The sequence below is a fragment of the Ctenopharyngodon idella genome, chromosome 10 (genome assembly GCF_019924925.1).
Source record: "Ctenopharyngodon idella isolate HZGC_01 chromosome 10, HZGC01, whole genome shotgun sequence".
Lineage (NCBI taxonomy): Eukaryota > Metazoa > Chordata > Actinopteri > Cypriniformes > Xenocyprididae > Ctenopharyngodon > Ctenopharyngodon idella.
The window spans coordinates 34,278,710-34,299,855 of NC_067229.1; the positions used below are offsets into that span (position 1 = coordinate 34,278,710).

The 21,146-nt window shown below is 35.8% G+C and overlaps 2 protein-coding genes across 2 annotated transcripts in view; one reads left to right on the forward strand and one right to left on the reverse strand.

Moving 5' to 3' along the window:
- nle1 (notchless homolog 1 (Drosophila)) lies at positions 1 to 7,629 on the reverse strand. Its single transcript, XM_051908762.1, has 13 exons — positions 7,517 to 7,629; positions 7,203 to 7,343; positions 5,621 to 5,838; positions 5,431 to 5,510; positions 5,260 to 5,336; positions 5,064 to 5,161; positions 4,111 to 4,303; positions 3,882 to 4,017; positions 3,254 to 3,300; positions 2,967 to 3,169; positions 1,457 to 1,616; positions 559 to 629; positions 1 to 448 (listed from the first exon to the last, which is right to left on the reverse strand). Exons 2-13 carry the CDS (start codon positions 7,335 to 7,337, stop codon positions 436 to 438), a joined length of 1,431 nt encoding a protein of 476 aa, XP_051764722.1. The 5' UTR covers positions 7,338 to 7,343; positions 7,517 to 7,629; the 3' UTR covers positions 1 to 435.
- The window catches only part of ltn1 (listerin E3 ubiquitin protein ligase 1), a 20,994-nt gene continuing 7,419 nt past the window's right edge, over positions 7,572 to 21,146 (forward strand). Inside the window, exons 1-22 of the mRNA XM_051908761.1 lie at positions 7,572 to 7,702; positions 8,452 to 8,658; positions 9,871 to 9,969; positions 10,209 to 10,439; positions 10,556 to 10,608; positions 10,809 to 10,989; positions 11,386 to 11,559; positions 12,365 to 12,555; positions 12,783 to 12,930; positions 13,002 to 13,736; positions 14,480 to 14,521; positions 14,644 to 14,833; positions 15,523 to 15,762; positions 15,924 to 16,077; positions 16,207 to 16,354; positions 16,492 to 16,699; positions 17,130 to 17,289; positions 17,398 to 17,502; positions 18,297 to 18,439; positions 18,549 to 18,684; positions 20,361 to 20,505; positions 20,772 to 20,982. Of these exons, the coding sequence (XP_051764721.1) occupies positions 7,661 to 7,702; positions 8,452 to 8,658; positions 9,871 to 9,969; positions 10,209 to 10,439; positions 10,556 to 10,608; positions 10,809 to 10,989; positions 11,386 to 11,559; positions 12,365 to 12,555; positions 12,783 to 12,930; positions 13,002 to 13,736; positions 14,480 to 14,521; positions 14,644 to 14,833; positions 15,523 to 15,762; positions 15,924 to 16,077; positions 16,207 to 16,354; positions 16,492 to 16,699; positions 17,130 to 17,289; positions 17,398 to 17,502; positions 18,297 to 18,439; positions 18,549 to 18,684; positions 20,361 to 20,505; positions 20,772 to 20,982 (3,943 nt within the window). The 5' untranslated portion in view covers positions 7,572 to 7,660. The remainder of the gene's footprint in view (positions 7,703 to 8,451; positions 8,659 to 9,870; positions 9,970 to 10,208; positions 10,440 to 10,555; positions 10,609 to 10,808; positions 10,990 to 11,385; positions 11,560 to 12,364; positions 12,556 to 12,782; positions 12,931 to 13,001; positions 13,737 to 14,479; positions 14,522 to 14,643; positions 14,834 to 15,522; positions 15,763 to 15,923; positions 16,078 to 16,206; positions 16,355 to 16,491; positions 16,700 to 17,129; positions 17,290 to 17,397; positions 17,503 to 18,296; positions 18,440 to 18,548; positions 18,685 to 20,360; positions 20,506 to 20,771; positions 20,983 to 21,146) is intronic.

The window sequence follows — 21,146 nt, forward strand, 5'->3', positions numbered from 1 at the left end:
TCCTTTTACTGCTTGTTTAATGAGAAAATGTCTCTGCTGACGTAGTGCGGTCCACTGTGACGACGCTGGTTATCTCTCAGCGCTGGAACAGACCCAGTTAATGCTGCCTGTATCACAGCATTAGGGATTAAGTTAATTACAAAGAATGTGTGTGAGAAAGATTAAACAGATTAGACTGGGTCAGATCGCCCGCACTTCCACAGGGCAGTTGCTCATTTGAGTGGGGTATCGGGTGTTTTATCTTCCTGCTATCTGGCCTGACAACATCAGAGAGCATTATATGTCAGCTATTGTGAGGCTGTCAAAGCAGTTTCGTTGGACAAATAGGCTAAGGCTTAATGCTCCAACACTGCTGTTCACTGTCCTGTGGGGTGATGCTTCGAGACGCCTGATTGGCTGTTGCATGCAGAGCCAGGGGCCGCTGGTTTCTCCGGGTTACTTCCTCCATCTAAAGGAGAAAAGATAAGACATGCCAGGTGTTCCTACCAGGTGGTTTCGCACAATGAATTGTGCGGGCATGGAAATAAATAATCTGTGCAGGATATAGGGGTCACTTACATCCTTAAACACTTGTCTTTCCCACCGCTGGCTACTCTCTGTCCATCGGGACTCCAATCAACTGCAAAAACCTGAGCAATAAACGAAAACTAGATTAGTTGTGTTTGTCCATGCAAAGCATGCTGCTATAACACAAGGGTGATTGCCAAGGTGTTGCTATGCTGTTAAGGTATTGAGAGTTTTTGGCATGTTGTTATGTGGTTACTAGGTGTTCTGGGTAGTTGCTAGGTGACTGCTTAGAGGCTCAAGATAAAGTCATCTCTACATGTGGGAAATTCCTGAAAACTACTTTGTTAATATATGGTTTATAAAAAAAGCAATTTATACACTTTATAGATAATGACAAAATGTAGGCCTATTTACTATAAAAATTTACTTTTCCATGCATTTTATAAATAAATAAATAAAACAATTTTATAATCACAATTATAAAAATTCCCTAGTGTTTTCAGGTTTGAACTGAGAATCCTAATATTTCATTTTAAAACTAGTTTTAGAAAAACATTAAAAACATGTAGGTCAGTTTTGTTATGTTAACTAAAACTATTAAATAATTTTCAGTAATAAAGCTGATATAAATGAAAATTAGAAATTTTTGCCTTGTGAACTGAAATAATTTAAGTTATAAGTTAAGTTATAGAGCTATATAGAAATATAAAAAAAAAATAAAAATGACAAAAGCATAACAAGCCTACTAAAATTAAAAAACAAATGAAAATAAAAACTGAAAATATAAAAATAAAAGCCAATTCAAAATACTCTATTAATACTGCAATAGTATAATAAATAAATAATACTAAAACAACACTGATGTGGGAATACTGAATAAAAGTAATTCTAAATCCCTGGTCCTCGTGTAAGACTCTAACCTCTGAACTAAATCCATTCACTGTGTTACCTCATCAGCGTGGCCAGGCAGATCAGCGTTCAGTTTGCCTGTCTTGACGTCCCACACCTTCAGAGTGCTGTCACTGCTGCCACTAACCAACAGACGGCTGTCTGCAGACCATGCCACCTGGTACACTGGCCCGACATGACCGCGAAGGGAGGTCAGGTACCTGGAAACATTAAAAAAGACAGCAAAGTCTTTAAATACACTTTCACATGGTCAGAGAAAACATATTGGCTGTGCATGTCATATTTTAGGAAAATAACTATGTTGTTGCCATGTGCAAACAAGCAAAATATGCTGTAATTTGCTGACGTGATTTGAGTGCCTCCAAGTGTACACTACTGGAAGTACACTATGGGTCTGTGCCACCATGAATCCATTTACATGAGACAAAAGCTGCATCCAAAATCGCAAACTTCCACACTATATAGTAGGAGAAAAACAGTATGTGAAGAGTAGCATGTCAGAATTCACAGTATTCATAAAACAGAAGGCAGAAATTATCTGAATGATTTACTATTTCTACTGAGATTCTCAAGTTCGTATCCAATAGACACTATACTTTCCCACGAGGCCACGGGAGAGGAGTTTTAAATAGCAGTGAATCAACGCAACTGACGCTGATATGTTACATGACAAGTGTAGTACGTCCAGATTACATTCATACTACACACATTCAAATACTTTTTTTTTTTTTTAAATGTCACAAAGTAATTAAAGGGAGGAAGAGTTCACCCAAAAATGAAAATGTTGTCATTACTTACTCACCCTCAAGTTGTTCCAAACCTGTATGAACTTCTTTCTTCTGTTGAACACAAAAGATATTTTAAAGAATGTTGGTACTCAAACAGTTGACGGCACCCATTGACTTTCATAGTAGGAAAAAACTAAATACTATAGAAGTCAATGGGTGCCAACATTCTTTAAAATATCTTTCTTTGTGTTCAACAGAAGAATACAGGTTTGGAACCACATGAGGGTAAGTAAATGATGACAGAATTTTCACTTTTGGGAAAACTATCCTTTTAATTATTCAAAAGTACCTACTCAGAAAGAATGCGATTTCAGACGCAGCCACAGACTGTTTGGAATGGAATACAAGCTTACTGCATACTATAATGTAAAATAATATGTGAAACAATAGTTGATATGCCACAATAAGCATATCAAACAGTAGAAAGCATTTTTGTTACATGTGTAATTTAACAGCTTTCATTGCAGGAAATGAATACTATTATTTAAGTTTACTATTATTTAAAAATGTCTTTATCTTTGAAAGTGCATTGCACTGTGGGATACCCAGTGAAGTGTTCTCTGCTATTTACAGCACATTTCTGTCTAATCTTGGTATTCTTGGCATAGACTACTCGCATTCTATGCACATACTTTACATACTACTGTATATACTAATATCAGTATTCTTACAAAATATAGTAATATAGTAATATGGTAGTATGCTAATCTAAACATAGCCAAAGTCTCAAATCAATCAGGGATCTGTAACCACCCTACTTACTTCCCTGTCTTTCCATCCCAGATCTTTATAGACTTATCGAAGGAAGCGCTGGCGATCAGTCGTGTATCCGGGGAGAATAGCACCTCGTTGACCAGCGCTTGGTGACCCGTCAAACGGGCCACTGGCTTCTTCTCCTCTGCTGGGTTCCATAAGAACATTGTGAAGTCATCTGATCCTGACACCAGCCTCTCTTGACCTTCACCCTTTAGAAGACCAAATGTTCAGTTTTTTATACATAAATCCCATCTTTCACAAGTTGACACTGTATATAGACTGGTCTCACTCACTCTGACGTTGTTGTAGCGCTTCAGAGCCTTTTCCTTGATTTCGTCCACTGTGGAAAATTGATTTATATTTACTAAATGATCCTTATTACATACACTAACACTTCCATTCAAAAGTTTGGGGTCAGTAAGATTTTTTTTTTTTTTAATAAATTAATACTTTTTCAGCAAGGATGCAAAAAAAAAAAAAATTGATCAAAAGTGACAGTAAAGAGATTTATAATGTTACAAAAGCTTTCTAGTTTAAATAAATTCTGTTCTTTTAAACTTTATTAAACTATTCTTAAAAAAGTAAAAATTTCCACAAAATATTAAGTAGCACGACTGTTACTAACTCTGATAATAAGAAATGTTTCTTGAGCAGCAAATCAGCATATTAGAATGATTTCTGAAGGATCACGTGACACTGAATAAATAAAATTACATTTTAATAAACTACATTTTAAAATTTAGTAGAATAGAAAACAATTATTTTTAATTGTAATACTATTTCACAATATTACTGTTTTACTATATATTTGATCAAATAAATGCAGCCTTGGTGCACATCTTTCAGAAATCATACCAACCCCAAACTTTTGAACAGTAGTGTACAATAATAAATCCATTGCAGGTTTGTGCTGAAACATACATGATCCAGTGAGATCCTGAGGGTTTATAGTCGCGGTAGCTGGTTCGAACGCTCCTGTGCGCAGAACATAGTCGGTGCTGAGGGCCAATGTGTTGACCCAGTGAGCGTGACCTTGCAATGTACGACACTGAACCCCCTATGGCAGAGATGAGAGCAGATATTCACACCATAATTCAGTCAAACATGGTTTCAAGTTATATTCGATCCATTATGAGTGGACACATCTTACATCTTTTGCTCTCCAGACTTTAATGGTTCTGTCCTGAGATGAAGTGTACAGGAGACCATCACCTCCCCATTTTACACACGTCACAGACTGTGTGTGTCCGGTCAGGATCTTATCACAGCGGCCCAAGACCGTATCCCATATCCGAATCGAACAATCTTTACTGGTGCTAGCCAAATACCGACACTCTGGGTTTCTGTGATGGAGTGAAATTTGCTGATAAATTATAATGTTATTTTATTATAAGATTTTCTGAATTAAAAATTTAATTAAACAATTTTTAAATAATAAACAATAATTTAGTAATTTAAAAACATTATTAAATTATACTAAAATTAAATACAAAAAACAAAAATAATTAAATGCATTATTTTAATTTGAATTAATTCACTGTAGAGCTAAAATAAAGTGAACACATACAAATTAACAAATATAAAACAAACATGTATTAATACTTTGATTAGTAAGTAGTCAAAGTATAAGTAGTGCTTGACCGATAGTGCTTGATTTTTTGATGGCCGATATATATTATATCACACTATTTAATTTAAAGATAATAAAATCACATGCATAACAATTGCTGAAATTAAATTAATATGTATTTTAAATAATAGTTACTAAATTAGAAATAAATCATTTGAAAATTAATATGAAAACAAATGTACACTTCTTCACTTCTAATACGCATACCATTTACTGTCTTTGTTTTTACAGCCCGGTCTAATAATTCAATACTAGACAGAACTGTTAAACAAAGACAGTAAATTAATGAAGACAGAGAATGGGTGCTTGGACATACTGGTGTTCTCAGCACTTTTAAAATAAAAGTCTTGCATGCTGTCAAAATAAAAGTTCTGCTTCAGGCACATTGGCCAAACAAAAAATCTTATCGGCCGATGCGGATATATCGGTCTTGGTGATATATATCAGTCCTAAATTATTTTTTCAAAACCTACAGGTGGAGAGGTTCCCAGCACAGCCAGGTTATCCACTTTGTATGTCCCGTTAAGGTCTTTGCAATCTGACTTCCTGTAATCGGATCCCACAAGAATATCTGCAAAGAACACAGCAGATACAAAACAATTATTTAGACCCAAAGAACTTATTGTACACTGAAATTTCAGTGACTTATAATGAACATGACATGCTCACCTGACTGTTTTTGCACCCTGATGCTAATTTCTTGCCATCTGGAGACCAGGCAATGGATAAAACCCAGTGTGTGTGACCTTATAAAACATGATGGACAGAATGTCAGATGATTGGTTTAACTTAAAGATGTACTCTATTTAATAACACTTAAAGACTATGTGATAAACTGACCCCTAGCAGTGTGGTGTGGTGTTTCTGTGTTCAGATCCCAGAACCTCACTGTTGTGTCCCCAGATCCACTGGCCAGATATCTGAGTAATATCAAAATAATAAAAAAAAAAGCTTTATCTGGATGCATACAGTCTGATATGTTATATATTTATATAAATTAGCATGTAATGTTACTGTTTAATCCACTTACTTTCCTGTAGGGCTAAATGCCACAGAGATGACTGCCTCTGTGTGGCCCTCCAAAGAGCTGGTGCATCGAGAAACGGCCCGCACACGGAATACGGCCTGCGGCTGGTACACAACTGGCAGCACCTGCTCAGTCTCTAGGCCCAACGTCTGCACACAAGTGCCCAGGGACGACACCACCTCTGCATCTTTAACAAAAAACAAGAATGGCACAGGCTCCTCCTGTAGACAGACAAAAAGATTACAGACAAAAAGGGGTTATGAAATGATAAAACCTGCAGTTCATCATTCATAACCAGCCCCTAGTCTTCCAATGTAATGCAACAAATTATGTTTTCAAGCAAAAGCTATTCATAACTCCATTTTATTGTACAGAATACACTGTCAAACAGCATGGTTATTAAACAATGCTTTGCTGATTTAAGTCGGTAGCTGACGTTTTTTTTTTTATTGCAGTACTTATTATAAATGAACATCAATATTTTTTAAAATTCATGTTCCCTCATAATCTTAAATCAAAATAACTTCCCCTCCCTCTTACAGCGACATCTCTTCTCTTCTCTGATGACGTGTTTACTGGCGTGAGGGCAGGACAACCTGTCATTCACATGACATCACAGCAATAGCAAACCAAAACCATCCAATCAACTCCTGATGGACAAAATCAAGTCCCGCCCAACATTTTTCTTGTTTGAGAAGCCTTTTCACTAGGATATACATCACAATAGGGAAGAAAAGACTATCGCAACTTCCATTTCAACTTTAAAATGTAGGGAAAAGGCAAAGTGTACATTTTAGGAGTTGGTCACAGTTTCTTTTACATTTTTACATTTTATATTTTTACCCTGTCATTATATTTTTTACATTACCTTTTAGTTTTTTGCAATTCACTCAAATAGTTTAAAGAGACTCCAAGTAACCAATTAATATATATTAAAACAAACTATTATGTAATCAAACGTAAGTATAAGTATTATGTTACTTTATACAAAAATCAGAAAAAGACGTTTAAAATAGTTTTAGATGTAGTACATCACACTGCTATCACATGCCAAATCAAATACAAAAATACAAAATGAACATGTATAACACAGGATATAAGCATATTTATTTTTTATACTTTATAGCATAGATTGCACTAAACTAAACTGAAAAAGTATTATGGTTTCCACAAAAATATTAAGCAGTGCAACTGTTCTTAACATTGATAATAATAATATAATGTTACTTGAGCATCAAATCAGCATATTATAATGATTTATGAAGGATATATAATGATTTCTGAAGGACCCTGAAGACTGGAGAAATGATGCTGAAATTCAGCTTTGGCATCAGAAATGAATAGTAATCACAATAGTACGGTTTTTACTGTATTTTTGATCAACTAAATGCAGCCTTGGGGAGAATAATAGACTTTTTTCAAAAACAAACATTCTTTTCTCATATTTCTAATAAAATTTGTGAAAAAGTATGTGAAAAGAGTTTTAGAAAAAATAGATAGATACTAGGCACTACAGTTCAGTACATCATGTACTCTGACAGCTGGATGAAGCACATACACCACTCCATCATAATATCATTCCTACCTTCTGTAACAGTGCGTTGCAGACCAGTTGCAGTTTTTCCGGGCTGATGTCCAGCGGCACATCGAAGGGGGATCCCAGCACCTCACCACTCTCATCCTGGAGCTGGATCAACACACGCTCCACGTCCACGCTCATCCTTCCCTTTAAACGATAAACACATTGAAATAAACTCTATCAATTTTAAAGCACGCGAGGCACGAAAGTGTGGAACAAGCAAATATCTGCCAGTAAAATTATTAAAAATTAAAGAAATAAACAGGAATTCCATATGTATACAGAACACAAGAATATCCATATAGTAAAAACAGAAATACCTATCTTTATTGATCACAGCTCACTTCACGCGTGCAGCCAACAGTATTTTGGACGCACGCAAATCGCGTATGCGTGACATCATAACCGCGCGTCTAGTGTGACTGTACTGAAGTCGGAAAAGCAGACGCTGAGCCGACACAAGAATGGGTGGCAAAAATAAACAGAGAACGAAAGGAAATGTTCGAGTAAGACAAATGAAAACTATTCGATTACTAATCTTTTCTAGCTACAAGTCAACTCTTTGAAAATATCCAAAGTCAGTGTAGTTGACTGAATAACAGGCCAGTGTTGTAAACTATGACAGCATGATAAACTGTACGTTAGCTCGATGCAACAAATCGCTATTATGTACTTGTTTTCCCTTATTGTATAAAATCAATGTTTATGAAACATTTGATTTAGGAAGCTTTTTTTGTTGTGTCTATTATGTAAACCTGTGTTCTTGTAGTCTTGACGTCACGAGTTTGTTGTGTAATCAGACAGAAAGTTTATTAGTTTCCCTGTTTGTAGTCTTATTTGGTAACTATTTGGTACAATATTCAAAAGCCCTGTCAAAAACTAAAAATAAAAAGCTGGGATTCTGCTGGGCTTAGTTAATAAGTTCTAGTTCTTCTAGTTCTTTATGCACATTTAAAACAGACCATAGACTGACCAAAGTGCTGTACAGGAGCATGACAAACAGATACAAATACCACAATTAAATCATATACTGAGAGCTACATTAATGTGTTGAAATCTAAGGAGAACAGGTGAGTTTTCAAAAGAGACGTAAAAGTGTAATATTTTTGGTTTTCTTAATTAAAAAACATAGGAAAGTGCATTAGTTGAGCAACCTAATATGATGGTGATAACCTGACTACCATAGGTACATAATCATCCTGATTTGAAATGGTCATGAATGTGCAATTACAGCCCTGTGTTATCTCTCTTTCAGCCATCCAGCAGTGGCAGAGCTGCTGATTTGTTGGCCAGGGAGAGTGGTGTCGTACCTGGGTTTGTGGGATTTGGTGTCTCGACCTCCAATGATCCAGGATATGTACCTGCAGTACAGGGGGCTGAGGAGATAGACAATCTAGTTGATGCAGACTTCCGCATGGTTCTACGGAAATTGTCCAAGAGAGATACAGTCACGAAATTGAAGGTATCGTTTTTTGTGATTTGATTGGAGCTCCGTTTCACAGTCCAGTGTTACAAATAAATATTGCCTAGATGGCAAATGTTTGGTCAGTGTTTGATCAGTGATGAATAACATAAAAAAAAATGTGGATCACTAAGCACTGTTAGTGTCAGGATCTTCACACATTTATTTACCTCTCAGTGTCCTTGTAGTAGGACAATTAGTACCCGTATTTATCATTTGAAAGCTTAAACACTTAAAATTCATCCTGTGATAACCGTTTTGAAATTGATCATTGCAATACTATTGGAAAAGGTACTTTACAACCTTATAGCAAGCTCTGTTTTTTTGTGATATAAACTTCAAATTTGAAACAACTTGGTTAGATATATGGCTTTGATGTTCTAGCAATTTTATTTTATATATTAGGGATCGGTGATAGACACCTGCTTTCAAACGCTCCCGTGTGTATCTGTGTAAGCGCTCTGTTCTGTTACTACTATGGCTAAAATTATAACAACAACATATCTTGGTTCTGTGAAACAAAGCAAAACCAATGTTACTCACGTATGGAGCAGAAACATTCGTTTTCAGGCCTTCCTGCTTAGGTCTCTCCAGCACTGGAAAGCTTTTCTAATATTAACATGGGTTCTAAAGCTCTTGCTTGACCATAACACTTCTTTTTCCAGTAATATTCCTCTGACCTTTTTTCTTTTGTAATGTCTCTCAGCCATCTCTCTTTCTTCAAATCTCCCTCTTGCTCACTGTCTCTCATCACCCATCATGAATGTATACACCCCCTACTGATGATTGGCTACAAGTGTGTTGTGGTTCTCAGTCCGATGTGCTTTCAACAGCGTTTCTCAGAAATCACTTTTACTGCTCCTTTAACAGGTTAAAGGGATAGTTCACCAAAAACGAAAATTTTGTCATCATTTTCTCGACCTCAGGTTGTTCCTAACCTATATAAATGTCTTTGTTCTGCTGAACACAAAGGAAGATATTTGGAAGAATGTCAGTAACCAAACATATCTCATCCCCCATTGACTACCATAGTAGGAAAAATAAATACTATGGGGGATGTGATATGTTTGGTAAATGAAAGCCATTAAATAATAATAAAAAAATAATTTTACTTATTTACTGGGCACAAGTCTAGAAAAAACAAAACAAAAAAAACATATCATGTATATAAAACATGAATGGCCCATAAATGCTGATAAATGTGTATTTCAGGCAGTACAGGAGTTTGGAGCAATGTGTCAAGAACGACAGCCTGATGTTGTAAAAGGTGTCCTCCCATACTGGCCTCGGATATACTGCCGAATATCAGTGGTAAGAGAAGAATGACAATCCTGTCATTTTATATATGTATATATATTTGTTTTATATATTTATAGATTTATTTATAGATTTATCATTTTATTTTATATGTAATTTTAGTTTATTTTTTATTTGTGTAAACTGTAATATTAATTATATAATTGAATAAAAGCTTTTGTATTAAATAAAAATGTTTTATTTTGTCATCTGTTTGCTAAACACATGTATTTAATATTATATATTTTCATCAGGACCATGATCGCCGTGTACGAGAGGCCACACAGCAGGCATTTGAGCAGCTGGTTTTAAAAGTAAAGAGGAATCTGGCCCCCTACCTGAAGAGCATCATGGGTCACTGGCTCATCTGTCAGTGTGACACATACTCTCCTGCTGCCTCAGCTGCCAGCGCTGCTTTCCAGGCTGCATTTCCCCTGAATAAACAACCAGAGGCCATCAGCTTCTGTAAAGATGAAGTCCTAAATGTAAGATAAAGTTCATCTTAGGGTCATAGTGTGACAAAATGACAAACTGCAGAATTTTTGGTGCTTGTTATCATTGCTTAGCTACAGTTTTTACATATATCCTCTGTGACTTTCAGGTTCTCCAAGACAATTTGCTGAAAGAAACAGCTAACACTCTCAGTGACCCTCAGTAAGTGTATGATATGTACTGAAATAACCTGATGTGACATTGGTTTTGCTTTTCTTGATCATTTTATTATATTTTAATATATATATATGCCATGTGTGCCTCATGAATAATAATAGATTTAGTTTATATGTTTAATATGTTAATTATGTTCAAATATGTGATTTTCGTGATATTTATTTTATTTATATTTTTTTGTGCAGGAGTGTGCCAGAGGAGGAGCGAGAGGCTAAGTACATCCGTCTGTTGACCAGCTCTCTGCTGGCCATGAAGAGACTTTTGAGCGTTTTACCCGAACAGGACAGAGAGCTGCTAAATGAGCGGTTGACCCAACTCATCACACAGAGCAAATTCTGGAAGTACAGCAAACACAAGAGCCCACAAGTGAGCTGCATGTTCAGTTTGTGTAGGGTGTATCTTAAACAGCTGCGAAGCAACATGTGACAATACATTTTGTTGGTTATTTAGTTTTTATTTATGATACTTGACACTCACATTAAAATCTCACTGGCCCAAAATCCCCCTCAACATAGCTGTATATTAAACAACAAATATGCTCTGAATGGTTAATAAAACAGATTTTATTCCTGCCAGGCCCACTCTTTTGTTTTTTATTGAGGACCGAAAAATGAAGAATGCAATGCCATTAAAATATTGATAGATATACCAAAGAATTTCTGTAAATTTTTGCCAATACACTTTGTACTATTTGTTAGCTGTTTTCTTTGATTCACATCAGGAGTTTTAATAGGATTCATAGTTGTCTTTTGTATGTTCTAGGTTCGAGGGGCGTACTTTGAGCTGATTACCTCCATGTGTGAACACACACCCCAGCTGATCCAGGCAGAAGCAGCCCGAGCGTGTTCTGCTGTGCTGTTGTCAATTGACGACATGGACCCGGTGGTTCTGCCCCCTCTGTGGGAGGCGGTCCTCCATATTCTGTCCTGCGTTGATGTGAGACTGATAAAATAAATAATATTATATACACTACCATTCAATAGTTTGGGGATAGTAAGATTAAAAAAAGAAAGAAATTTACTTTTATTCAGCTTTGATCCATTACTTTGATCAAAAGTGACAGTAAAGACAATTAAAATGTCATTGTAGAAGATTGTTTTGAATTTTCTATTCATCAAAGAATCCTGAAATATATATATATATATATATATATATATATATATATATATATATGTATGTGTGTGTAAAATCCCAAATACCCTAAAAATATTAAGCAGTACAACCATCTTCAACATTGATAATAATAAATGTTTCTTGAGCAGCAAATCAGCATATTAGAATTATTTCTGAAGGATCATGTGACTGGAGTAATGATGCTGGAAATTCAACTTTGCCATCACAGGAATAAATTACATTTTAAAATATATTAAAATAGAAAAGTTATTTTAAATTGTAATAATTTTTCACAGTATTACTGTTTTTACTGATGTTTTGATAAAATAAATGCATGCTTGGTGAGCGTAAGAGACTTTCAAAAACATTAAAAAATCTTACCGACCCCAAAATTTTGAACAGTAGTGTAAATAAATTATATTTATATAAACATTTATTTTAAATTATAAATGACAAAAATAATGTGTAATATAAGAAAGACAAATCTCACATTTTACAGTTCTATCATAAACCCATATTCATTCTAAAATTACTGTGTTCATCTTTTGCATTCTAATAGGAATTTTATTGCACCTTTATCTGTTATCTATTGATTCAAATTCACTGTCATCATGTGAACTCTGTGCAGAACTGTTGGACGCATGTCAGTGCCAGGAAAGGCGTGATGCCGAAGCTCTGGGTGCTTCTTAAAGAAGGAGGTCGAGGTCTTGCAACATCTCTGCATCCAAACATGCTGCCATTTATAAGCAAACTGCCAGCAGAGGTCACACAGCCTGACCTGGAGTTCTCCAGGACATTCCTCACATCTGTCATTCAGGGGTAAAGAATGTCATATTCTTGTTTGTATAGTCATTCATTCATGTACTTGCAGTTCAATGGCCTGCTTAAATTATATATCCTCCTGTGACCCTCAGAATTAAACAGGATGGTGCAGTTTTATGAATTCAAAATGTTTTTAATTCATTATTCCTAGCATTTTAACTAATTATTGTGCTTTGTATTATCTTTACACTCAGTATTTATTTATTCTGCTATGTTTGGTCCAGATTGTCGAGTGAGCGTGCCACCTCCAGTCCCTCAGAGAGCGCAGCCATCATTTTTGCCACGATGGAGTGTCTGCGGTTTATCATGCTGCAGAACGCCGGAGACGAGCAGGAGCAGAGAAGCATCCAGAACATGCTCATCTCAGAGCAGGTCTGTGGTTCAAAAGGAAAAGATCTCTCTAAACGTGCTGACGTCTTATGCATTGATCTTTCTCTTCACAGCTCCTGCCATTGATTGACAGAGCTCTGGGAAACCCATCGCTGCAGACGGGTCCTCTGTTCCCTCAAGTCTCAGATATGCTCCTTTCCTGGGAAAAGCGGGCAGCTGGAAAAGAGGCTTCCACCTTTCAAAGATTGCTGTCAGACTTTTGGGAGGGTCTGAGTCGTTTATGCACAACTTGCGTGGACTGCGAGGAGGCTGAGCGAACCGCCCTTGAGGGCATTGCATCGCTTCTGCAGATTATGCATAACCCAAACAGTGCCAGTAAACAGACCAAGAAGAAGAAAACTGTGAAAATTTGCTTCACAGACCAGGAAGAAAGAGGCCAAGGGGAGGAACCTCAGAGAGAAACTCCAGCGGTGGAGGAACAAGACCGTCCCTTAAGAAATGGACACCTGCTGGATTTGGTGTGCCAGCTGGCGGAGCTCAACATGGCGTACGTGAGCGAACGAGAGTCGGAAAGGCACCTGCGGTTTTTGTCTCAGCTGCTCGGGGCGTTCCCAAACCCTCAGGTGTTCCAGGTGCTGCTGAAGCCAGAGGAAATGAAGCCTGAAATGGGGTCAGAGCTCAGGCCGCTTGCTGAGAACGCAGCTGTCCACTTCCTCCTGCAGAGAGTGGCTGTATGGTTAAAACAGGACAGCAGAAAGGACACTGACTTCCTGGTGGACATGGTTTTCAGTTCCCTGCAGTGCTGCAGCTCAAGTGATGACAAGACACTGATCCTTAACCACATCAGTGTAAGACACCCACATGGTTGGGGGGATTGGGATGCTACAGGGATACATTAAAGTGATAGCCCACAAGAGGCCACGTTACAGTGTTTTACCACATTTGAGGGGTGACATTTAGCATGACACAAAGTAACAGCGCCAGCATGATAAAACACACTGGTGTTCAGTAAAGAATTATATTTATTACTACTAATAATAATGTGAGTTATTAAAAATGTATAATATAAAATACTGTAATATAATATAGCATTAGACAATTATAAAAAAAGGGCTTAACAGTATGGCTTTGTTTCTGCTTAACCAGACTTTACTAAAAATAAAAATGTATAAATGTTTATATTCGCTAAAAATAACATTTACACTGCCGTTAAAAAGTTAGGGGTCTAATTTAAAAATAAATTAGTACTTTATTTGAGCAAGAATTCATTCAATTGACCAAAAGTGACAGTAAAGATATTAATAATGTTACAAAAGATTTTTATATTCAAAAGATACTTTCTATTCATCAATAAATTTAGACTGTTTTCTATATATTCCAATAGAAAATAGTTATTTTAGTAATATTTATAACAATCATTAATATGTGCTTTATAAGTACTAATAAACAACCAATATACTAGTAATGTGAAAGCTAATAAACAACTAGTTAAAATTGAAAATTGAACCCTAAAACAAAGTGTTACTGATATTTTCTCTTATTTACATACATGTAACACATCAATAATCAATTATTTGTCTCTTCATAACAGAGGGATTTGAATTGGAACGTGACTCTTCAACTTATTGAAAAGGTACTTGTTTTTTTTATTAAAAGGGCTTTTCAATTAGGTTACATTTAGCTTTACATTTAACAGTGTTTTTTTTTATTAAAAAACATATGAACTAAATATTCTCTTGACTTTCATGACACCAGTCATGTGCAGATCCTGTCCGTTTGGAGGTGTGTATTGGCTGGCTGAGGGGTTCCGTGTTAGGGGAGAGGTTGGTGGGTTTGGCTGGAGAACTGTGTGCGATGGGTCTGCATGGATCCCCTTCTTCATCATCCCAACATGCACATGGCTGGCCTCTCATCAGCCTCGCTCTGTCACAGCAGCACAATAATGGTAAGTCTCTATATCATTACTGCTCAACAACTGGAGTTAAAGACAAAATTGACCTTATTTACTTTATTTACTAGAAATACTACCAAAAGTTTGGGGTTGGTAATATTTTTAAATATTTTTGAAAGAAGCTCACTAAGGCTGCATATATTTGATCAAAAATACAGTAAAGCAGTGATATTATGAAATATGATTACAATTTATAATAACTGTTTTCTATTTTAATATAAATGTAAATAATTTAAATGTAATTTATTCCTGTGATGACTGAATTTTCAGCATCATTACTCCAGTCTTCAGTGTCACATGATTCTTCAGAAATCATGCTAATATGATGATTTTCTGCTTAAGAAAGATTTCTTAATATTATCAATGTTGAAAACAGTTGTGCTGCTTAATAATTTTGTGGAAACTGTGATACTTTTTTTTCAGGATTCTCTGAATAGGATTCAGTCTTAATTGTTTGGATTCCTTCTTGATAGAAAATTCAAAAGGACAGAATTTTGTAACATTATAAATGTCTTTACTGTCATTTTTGATCAATTTAATGTATCCTTGCTGAATAAAAGTATTAAAAATACTTACTGACCCCAATGTTTTGAACAGTTGTGTATGTCTCATTATGGGAGTTAAATGTGTTAAAAATCAAATAAAGCAAATAATACTGTTTCACCCTTTTTCTCTCTCTGCAGAGCCTCTTATTGGTAAGGTGTATGTCGAGCAGATCATTGACAAGCTTCACGCCACCCTGTCAGAAGCAAAGGGCATGTCTGACGCCGGAAACATGGAGCCGCTGGTCACTTTCATCTCTGATGTGGCTGCCACCTTCTTTTCTTCGGTTAAGGGCTGCCTGCTGCTGGCGTCTGCAGAGGAACTGCTTATGACTGTTTTCCAGCTTTGTGCACAAGACCAAACCATCACTCACCTCTCAGGTGAAGAGAACTCCACTCTACAGAAAGTGTTTAATTCTAGTTTGTGTGAAAAACCAGCTTCAACAGTTTCTGAATATTTGAATGAATTCTGAATACCTTTAAATATTACACAATATTGTGTGCGTACTTCTTTTAAATGCATGTGTGGTGTTTTCTGGCAGATGCTCTTCTCCTGAAGCTTCAGCACGCCTACACTGCTGGCATTCAATCACTCATCACTCACCTGGGTGCAGGGGTCACAAAGGGCACCCTCCTCCACAACATTGCTCTCTGGGTTAAAAGTCAGTTGCTCACCACTCCACTGACTGTCAAAAGGTTTGGCCTTCTCTAACCATCTTTAGATGAATGTGCTTTTTCCAAAAGCTGTTGCTTTTTTGGTTTTTAAAAAGTTTGGCTGAATGAAATGTGGCAGCTTGTCTAAATCTCTTCTCTTATTGATGTCAGTCTGCAGGTTCTGGTGCAGGCTATAGAGAGTCTGGCTCAGACCATTGCCTCGGCCCAGAAGACCAGCTGTCTCCTGTCTCAGTTTATCTGCTGTCTTACTCCTACTGAAGAGGAGTGGAGCCGCATTAGACGGGCCCTTCCCCCTCAGGTCCTCAGCTAATCACAAATGGAATTCACACTTTTTAAGAGGAAATAATTGAAGTATAGAAGTATAGGAAGTATAGACTTCCTCAACGTACTATTTTGTCATTGTTTTTAAGTAACTTTCTTTGTGCATCTTTGCAGTGGGTGAGACACCCTCTGCTGTGTGGTCATCTCAGAGTCACAGGTGAAAACCTCAGCATGGATGTGTGGAAGCTCAGGGCGTCTAACCGGCTTCCCACACACCTGTGTGTAAGTGCGTTACTGGGCAGAATCATCCTCACTGCAGCTTCACCTGATGACCAGCAGGTGGAGGCAGACGTCTCTGAAACTCCTGATCTCAAAAACATAGGTGAGACTCATTTTTTCATCTAGCTATTGGTAGCATTGATTTTGTAAAATAAAAATGTATGTGTATATTCAATACAGAAAAAAACAACAGTATATTGTAAAATATTATTGAAATTTAAAATAACTGTTTTCTATTAGAATATATTTTAAAATGCAATATATTCCTGCGATGGCAAAGCTGAATTTTCAGCTTCAATTCTTCAGTTTTCAGTGTCACATGATCCTTCAGAAGTCATTCTAATATGCTGATTTGATGCGTCCCCCTTGCTGAATAAAAGTCTTTCTTTCTTTCTTTCTTTCTTGTAAACAATTAATTTATAAAATATTAAAAACAAAAACATTTTTGGACAGAAGAATTCATGTAAGCAGTTAAGTTTCTTTTTTTTTTTTTTTTTTTGTGGTAATTTTTACAACTATTTGTTCTTATGTAGTTTCAGAGATTATCTATGGACTTCAGTGGTGTGAAGAAATGGAGCTCTCACCCCTCATGGTGTCTGAATATCATAAACTGCTGCAGTCCTGGAGTTTCGAGCAAAGAATCCACAACAGCAGCCTGATCAAAACTACTCTTATAGACACACTTTTCACAAGGTTAACTCATTCATGTTTATTTTTTTTCCAGAAATGATTTTGTATAAATATGTTTAATTTGTTTTAATAAGCATAATTTATAGACCCTTTTATTCTTTTTAATCACAGGTCACAAGAAGAGGGCTCTCTCTGGTCACTATCTCTGGCAAAATATATGCAGAACAGCAAAATGAACCCAAGTGACATCAAGGGCTTATATGGCAATGTAGAAAGGTAGGATTTTTTTTTTTTTAATGTTTTTGAAAGAAGTCCTTATGGTCACCAAGGCTGCATTTATTTGATCAAAAATACAATAAAACAGTAGTAATATTGTGAAGTATTATTACAATATAAAATAACTGTTTTATATTTGAATATATTTTAAAACGTAATTTATTCCTGTGATGCAAAACTTAATTTTCACCATCATTACTCTAGTCTACAGTGTCACATGATGGTTTAGAAATCATTCTAATGTGCTGATTTTGTGCTCAAGAAACATTTCTTATTATTATCAATGTTGAAAGTTGTGCTGATTAATATTTTTGTGCAAACCGTGATACATTTTTTCAGGTTTCTTTGGTGAATATAAAGTTCAAAAGAACAGCATTTATTTGAAATATAAATCTTTTCAACATTATAAATGTCTTTACTGTTACTTTTGGTCAATTTAATGTGTCCTTGCTGAATAAAAGTACTAATTTCTTTAAAAAAAATCTTACTGACTCCAAACTTTTGAACGGTAGTGTATGTAACTGTAATAGCTGATTTAAAACTCATAGCACTGGCCTCTGAGATAATTCTAGTAGTTTCTCTAGGCTGCAGCTGCAGCAGTAATGTGTTAAACAGCATATGCTGATGTGAGAAATGTATGAATGTGACCCAGAGGAACCTCAGCCAGTCAGCTTATACAGATACACATGATTACAGCTGGCCATCAGCACAGTATTTTGGTGAGAAATGTCAGCCTAACCAGCAAGGTGGTTGTGACGTTCCTGCTAATTCTGTGGCTTGTTTGTGTGTGTCAGTTTCTTTCCCCTCTCAGAACACAGTGTGAGTACGGTGCAGGCGCTGTGTCCATTTCTAGACAGTGAAGAGAGAGAATCCCTTATCGCCTTGTGTGTTGCAGAGCTGCTTAACTGGCAGGACAGAGAGCAGGACTGCATCGATAGTGAGATTCAAATCATATCCATACAGCACATGATGAGTCACATAGGCAGAGCAACACCAATCTCACTCACTTAACTTATGTGAAAGAATAATGTTGTGTGTGTGTGTAGGTGTCCGAGGCTGTCTTGCCGTGCTGCTCTGCTGTCTACAGGCCGACACGGCTGTGGAGGATGAGATCTTGCTGGCTGTCATAGCCACGGTCGCCGAATGGAGGAACAGTAGAGAGGAGTGGTTCCTCTTCAACAGGTGAATCCATGCTTCTGCTATGTGTATCTCTGTAATGAGGAAGACTGCAATGGCAGTCGTATTTATTATGTCAGAGCTGTGGCCGTGATGCTTGTGGGTGATGCAGGATTTAAGACTCAGTCCCTTTCTGCTCTTCTTTCCACATCTTTTTATTTGCCCACTTTATTGAATCCTTCCAGTAGAAGAAAAAAATGCACATTAGAGTAATAATAAAAATATGTATCTTTAAAGGGGATGTTCCTTGAAGTTCACTGATAATGTTAATAAAGTTTTTTTTTTTTTTTTGCACAAATAAAGCAAATATATGTGCAGCCTATCATCAGTGGCTTGCTCTGGAGGCAGGCATATGCAAATGTATTTGCCCATGTGACGTCACAGGTCACCCAATAACAAAACAATCTGTTTTTGGAGCTTGATTAAATAAATGGGTTTAAAGATGTTTTAAGCTATGAAACTTGCTGGAAGTTTTAATGGTTCAAAGATCTCTTACAGTCAAACCAAAAATTATTCAGACATTTTTGATATATTTTTACTAGTGGGTGCAGGACACTATAGTTCATTTATGTAAGTGAGGATAGCAAAATAAAGTAAACTGTGACATATTATACCCAAAAATTCTTCATACAGTGGACTACCAGTAAAATTGATAAAAATTTGGAACCAAAAATTATTCAGACACTTTGAACTGACCATGTTTTGCTTAGGTGTTATCTGACATAATTAAGATTATTTTTTTCTGACACAGTTTAACTCTGAGATCTTGTCATATTTTATTACCATTTTTTAAAACTATATTGAATAAACTGTATTAATGAATGAAATGTTCAAAGTGTCTGAATAAATTTTGGTCTGACTGTATATGTCAAAAGATCAAGGCAAGTTTCTCATGTCATGGCCCCTTTAAAAATGCATCATAAAATGTGAAATGTATAAAACATTATATATATATATAACTATTCCTTCTTTACTATATCTTTTAAATAGAAAATTAAAAATTTAATAAGCAATAAAAAAACAGCTGTTATAACAATTTGCATCAAGAATGTGATGCAACTTGAAATGATACATAACAATATATAAACATTTTGAAAAAATCAATGAACTATTTCCCATCCCCTTTTTACTAAATCTTTCAAATAAAGAATATACAATATAAAATTAATATGTAAATACTATATTAATAATGTTAATAATATGTAATAAAAAGCTATCATAGTTTTAGATCATCAAAAATGTGAAGCAACTTGAAAAAAATATATAATCATTTTGCTCAGAATGCTTTCAAAAGAATAACATTAATGCTGAAAAACAGAAAAATCAACAAAAACTTCTTTACTATATCTTTCAAATAAAGAATGGAAAATATAAAATTAATAATGCATAATGATAAAAAATAATAGCTGTCATCAAAAATGTGAAGCACCTTGAAATTATACCAAAGATATAAACATTTGGCTTAGAATGCTTTTAGAAAAAGAAAAAAAAAGCTATTTCCTATCCGCTCTTTACTATATCTTTCAATATAAAATTAACAATAAAGTATAAGTATAAAATAAATGCCAAAAAACAACAAAAATGATTTAAGTTCATTGTTTTTACAGTATTATTTTATATCCATTCACTTAAATAACGCAAGGCCTAATAATCTATTCTCCTTTCTTTGTGTCCATTTGTAGTGACCTTGGAAAGGTTTCTGCTGCAGGGCTGTCATTAGCAGTAGAAATGATGCGCTTCCTGTGCTGGATGGTGGATCATTCTCCCACAGTCTTGGGAAATACTCATTGGGATCTCCTGCTCTGCTCAATGTTGGCATGGCTTGAGGTGATATTTCTTTTTCCATCTTCATTCACTGTTTATATGCAGTAGAGACACTCAGAGTGACACACTATCTGTCCCTTCCAGATATTTCTACCCCAGTGCACAATCAAATCTGCATTTTAAACAGATCTTATTTTAACACCAGGTGTAAATGAGATCTGAGATGCTTCACACATATGGCTGATCTAATAAATAATCATGCCTACTCTGAGAACCGTGCTGCATACAGACGACAATCTAAGCAAATGTCGTTTGTGTCTTTTTTGCAGACCGCCAGTGAGAACAGCACTGTATTCTGGAATCCTTGGGTACAGCTGTTTGTGTGTGCAAACTGTGAGCTGATTGTGAGGCTGAGTGAGTTTTTCACATCGCCTCCTGCTGGTGTGGAGCAACTTCTTCCAGACCTGACCTCAGAGTGGAAGGAGTTCTTTTTGGAGGGAATTCACAACCTTCTGCTCCCACTGCTTATTAAGATCCCCAGTGAGTCACCTTAACAAGAACATTCATGTGTGGTTTGAGGTTTAATGACTTTTTTTTAATATTTATTCTACCGTTCAAAAGTTTGTAAAAAACGTAATATTGTGAAATATTACTATAATTTAATTAGACTTATATAATTTAATTTAACTGTTTTATATCTTAAG

What these genes read in the sequence shown, in the direction of transcription:
- nle1 (XM_051908762.1), bottom strand. Translation starts at nt 7,337, where the DNA reads ATGAGCGTGGACGTGGAGCGTGTGTTGATCCAGCTCCAGGATGAGAGT. An exon ending in TGCTGGGAACCTCTCCACCT is followed by an intron (nt 4,304 to 5,063) that starts GTAGGTTTTGAA and finishes ACTCCATCACAG; the next exon opens with AAACCCAGAGTGTCGGTATT. An exon ending in TGCCTGGCCACGCTGATGAG is followed by an intron (nt 630 to 1,456) that starts GTAACACAGTGA and finishes TTTATTGCTCAG; the next exon opens with GTTTTTGCAGTTGATTGGAG.